We start from the raw sequence: 5,000 nt of genomic DNA, 5'->3' as shown, positions 1-5,000 counted from the left end.
TATTACAATTTATTTCTGACAGAGACGACGCTGAATTCAATGTTTTGTTTATTCATCTTAACAACGCCACTACCACATTATCTCACTCATCTGTAGTGTTTCATTCATCCTGTCTTGTTTATAAAGGGGAAACCCTAAACGTTCATTTGATCTGTTTTTTGTAATTAAATTGAAGCTTATATTCAATTTCACATTACTATTTATTTTTTCGAGCTTTGAGCAGCAACATTTACAATACATAATATTTAAATCAATCACTCACTTTATTGAATTGTGTTTTCCAGGGACGAACAGAGCGGTCAGCGAGTCTTCCGTTTCTACACTCGGCCAGCGGTCACTACCGTCATGGGATGGTCCAGTTGTTGATTCACACCATCGACCCTTTGGCTGAAGGTAGGTATTTTTTCCACTTAACCATCTCCTTACCAAACCATAGGAAAATCGTCACATTCGTTACGATGCAACCGACAATTGTCTCATTCTGATTTCTTTTGTACATCACAAGAAATGCTTTGATCACAGCTATAAATACTAAACACTGTGTTGTGGAGCTCTTTTTGCTGAACAACACTCTGTATAGACTGCACATATTATTTTTTTTTGTTTGAGTATGAAAAGACTGTTTTTGTGTTATATGGGTGTGAATTTTGGGGGGAAATTCTAAAAATGGCTGATAAGGAGTGAGTTAAAGACAAAACTAAACTTCTGTCGAATCACAATTTCATCTATTCTGCCGTACCTACTCCGAAAATACACATTTTAAAATTCTGGCCAGAAAACTCGTCCTTCAAATATCGATCGATTAAAATAACTCTCACCTTGTCAAATACTCTCAAACGCTAGACTTCCTTAAGTCCCAGGTTTGATCATTTTAACAAGATGAGGATCATTTTAATTTACCAAAATTTGAAGGACGAGTTTTCTGGCCAAAATCTTAAAAATATGCTTTTCCAGAGTAAGGCAGTATTGTATATCTGGATCTACGTTTTAACTGGGGATCCCGATAGTTCAATTGGTAGAGGGCTCGCTTCATTCGCAAACGGAAGGAATTGATCTCGGGTGCAGTCGACTTTTTTTCTATCCCCCTGTCCACTGAGCAGTTATTTTTAGATCTGTCTGAAAGCACTTTGCAGAGACTAGCGTCCTATCCAAAGGGTAGAAAGCAATTCTATTGTTCGTTTAACTATAGATAATGATGGAATTCCATGTTTGAGAGTTTTTAGCATGGTGAGTGTCATTGTAATGATAGATAATTGAAGAACGAGTTTTCTGGCCAAAATTTTAAATAGGTCTACGTGTTTTTTTCCAGAATGCAGAAGCAAATTATGTATTTCTTCATGTTTATTCCGTGCGTCCCTCGTGCGCCCGACCTTTCGCCTCTTTTATTTCCTTATCGAAATACGGTCGTCCGTAATATAATTGTTAATTAAAAGCTATACTTAATATAAGACACTAATACGTACTCACGCTGGTAGCGTCTTAACTATTAGTAAGTCGACAATGCACGACATAGTGATTTTATATCTCGTGTGAGTGAAACTAATTATCTGATCGTGATGCGCCGATTTAAATCATGAAATAAACCAGTTTGTCCCACATTATCTGTGAAAAATCAATAGAAATGATAACAGTCAAACAGATCAATCAATATTTATGATAAAACAACTCCTCGAATTGACACTTTACCTTATTCATGTGATAAACTATTTTTATACATTTCTGTATTATTAACACAAAAATATTTAGAGGGTTTAATAGCACCGAGCGCACCTCGGAAAAACGATTTGTTCGGAAAACAGAAATTCACATGTCAATAATTACATATGTCGGCGTAGTGTGAAATTATGGGATCACGAAAATCTTATTATAAATCAATTTGCGAAGAATTTTCAGTTTTAATACATGTGAATTAAAGATAGGTGGCGGGGAGAGGACCGACAACTGAAAGCAAAAGAATATTTCCAGCACATAACTCATACGCAGGAACAAACAAGTACATACACTCACACACACAAACACATATGTATGTATGTACTTATGAATGTATGTATTACGTATGGATGGATGGATGGATGGCTAGATGGATGGGTGGATGGATGGATGGATGGATGAATGCATGGATGGAAGGATGAATGTATGTATGTATGTATTTATGTATGTATATATGTATGTATGTATGTATGTATGTATGTATGTATGTATGTATGTATGTATGTATGTATGTATGTATGTATGTATGTATGTATGTATGTATGTATGTATGTATGTATGTATGTATTTATGTATGTATGTATGTATGTATGTATGTATGAATGTATGTATGTGTGTGTATGTATGTATGTATGTATTTATTTATGTATGTGTGTATGTATGTATGTATGTATGTATGTATGTATGTATGTATGTATGTATGTATGTATGTCTGTATCCATGTGCGTAAGTAATAGGTATGTATTTATGTATGTATGTATGTATTTATGTATGTATGTATGTATGTATGTATGTATGTATGTATGTATGTATGTATGTATGTATGTATGTATGTATTTATGTATGTATGGGTGGATGGATGGATGGATGAATGCATGGATGGATGGATGGATAGATGGATGGATGTGTATACATAATCGTGTATATGATAAATCCACGATACATTATAATATATTACCGCGGTGTTCATAAGGAATATTTTTACAGTACGATATAAGCACTGGATAAATAATTCACAAAAGGAGAATGTACCACAATGACTGCACCTCTTTCATAACCATCATCATCATCATCATCATCATCATCATCATCATCATCATCATCATCATCATCATCATCATCATCATCACCACCACCACCACCATTACCAAAAACTACATCACCACTGCCATTAACCTGATTAAAGACATAAAACAAGGACCATCAGCATTTAATACCTACCCCCATCGCCAGATCCATTAACACAAATTACCGTCTAATCCCCATTATAATTATCAATTTGGAAAAACCTAACACCAGACCAAACTAACTTATGCAAAATAATGGACACCTCCAATTTATAGTGTCTTCCTTAAACCAATATCCAGGTTATAAAGCAAAGATTGACGTGAATAAATATCTATCATAAACGTACATTATTCAGCACGTAGTTTTTATATGTTTGCAACTCTTTTCCACGACTAATTGGGAATAAAAATGCGATGTCCAAAAAGATTGGTTCCAATCTCCTTGGAAGTGTAAAACCATTCTTGCGGAGGTCTGCATGCATACCTTGTTTAATTGACTTTATGGTTTATGTGTGAGGACATCTTATTTTCTAGTCTAAACGTATGCTGGTCGTCAGTAAAAATCACCCACCCTCGCCCTTTTGAGCCCCGTAATCTTAAGAATCTGCCTATACATCCTGCTACTAAAATATTTATGCCCCTTTATGATTCAATATGTTACCTATTCATTATTAGTCCTCCGGACGACTGGGTACATACACATTTCCAATGAATTTGGAACCTGAAGAGTAGGTGTGACGTCACGACTTCTCTGCCCTATACTTCTGGAGTGAATATTAACTTGTTAAAGTCTTATGTGATGTAATAACAAAAATGAATCGCTCCTTTTTACTGTTTTAGAGCTTAAGATTGATGGGTCGAGGGATTGATGGATAGATGAATGGATGGATGGGTGGATGGATGGATGGGTGGGTGAATTAATAGATGGGTCAATGGATGGTGGATGGATTGATGGGTGAATGGATGAATTGGTAACCAATGATACTTCCTGATTCTGTAAAACCAATACTGTTTTTCAGTTATAATGTTATTTCATTCATTAAGTTCCTGTAGTTGATGTACTTTGCATTTCTTGTTTCACGTTTGTTTGCATTGATTAATTAATATATTCTAATATTAATTCTCTCCATTGTTCATTGATAAATTTTTATTAATTCTAGGACCTATTCCGTCAGTAACTCATTTTTTCATTCATCAGTACTAAAGACATTGATGCATTGGGCCAATCATTAATTCATTATCCATCCTTCCATAGATCCATTCACCCATCAATTCATTCACCATCCACCAATTCACCCGTCCATCCACATATCCATCCTTCCACCCATTTACCCGTTCATCCATTCACCATCCATCCGTCCACCTATATCCATCATACATCCATCCATCCCCACATCGACCCATCAATATATCCGCCATCCACCCATAGAACCATCCACCTATCAATCCATCCACCACCCATCCACCCATCCATCTACCCATCAGTCCATCTGCTATCCATCCATTCACGCAAAGACGCTTCAATCCGTCCACCATCCACCCATCAATGCATCCACCATGCATCCATCTATCCACCCATCCGTCCATCAATCCATCCACCGTCTATCCATCCACGCATCGACCCACCAATCCATCTAAAGATATTGATGTATTGGGCTATTCATTTACTCATTATCCATCTTTCCTTAGATCCATCCATCAATCAATCCATCCACATTTTATCCATCCATCCACCCATCCACCATCCACCAATTCACCCATCTATCCACATATCCATCCATCCACCCATTTACCCATCAATCCATTCACCATCCATCCATCCATCAATTCATTAAATATGTCCTTCTGTTTATTCATCTATTTATTCGATTCCTGACATATCATGAGATCATTAGTGCAATTATCACCAATCACAACATCATCCCTGGCTCCATTTTACATTGTAGCTATACCATAAGATAATGAAAATGCAATCCCCTTGCCTCTTCCTCCTCACACGCAATGACACAGATTCGCACACACACACACACACACACACACACACACACACACACACACGACCGTCTGTAAAACCAAACAGCAAATATAATAATAATTAATAATAAAAATATTAATAATAATAATAATAATAATAATGATAATAATAATAATAATAATAATGATAATCATCATCATCATCATCATCATCATCATCATCATCATCATGAAAATATTATTATTATT

At 35.8% G+C, this 5,000-nt stretch overlaps 1 protein-coding gene across 1 annotated transcript in view; it reads left to right on the top strand.

The window, feature by feature from the left end:
* The window catches only part of LOC144964902 (sodium/potassium/calcium exchanger 2-like), a 79,106-nt gene that overhangs the window by 34,914 nt on the left and 39,192 nt on the right, over positions 1-5,000 (top strand). Inside the window, exon 3 of the mRNA XM_078899638.1 lies at positions 285-393. Within this exon, the coding sequence (XP_078755764.1) occupies positions 285-393 (109 nt within the window). The remainder of the gene's footprint in view (positions 1-284; positions 394-5,000) is intronic.

This window comes from Berghia stephanieae, chromosome 2, assembly GCF_034508935.2.
Source record: "Berghia stephanieae isolate SIO BIC M18660-M18661 chromosome 2, UCSD_Bste_1.3, whole genome shotgun sequence".
Taxonomy (NCBI): Eukaryota; Metazoa; Mollusca; class Gastropoda; order Nudibranchia; family Aeolidiidae; genus Berghia; species Berghia stephanieae.
This window is presented reverse-complemented; position numbering and strand designations above follow the sequence as displayed.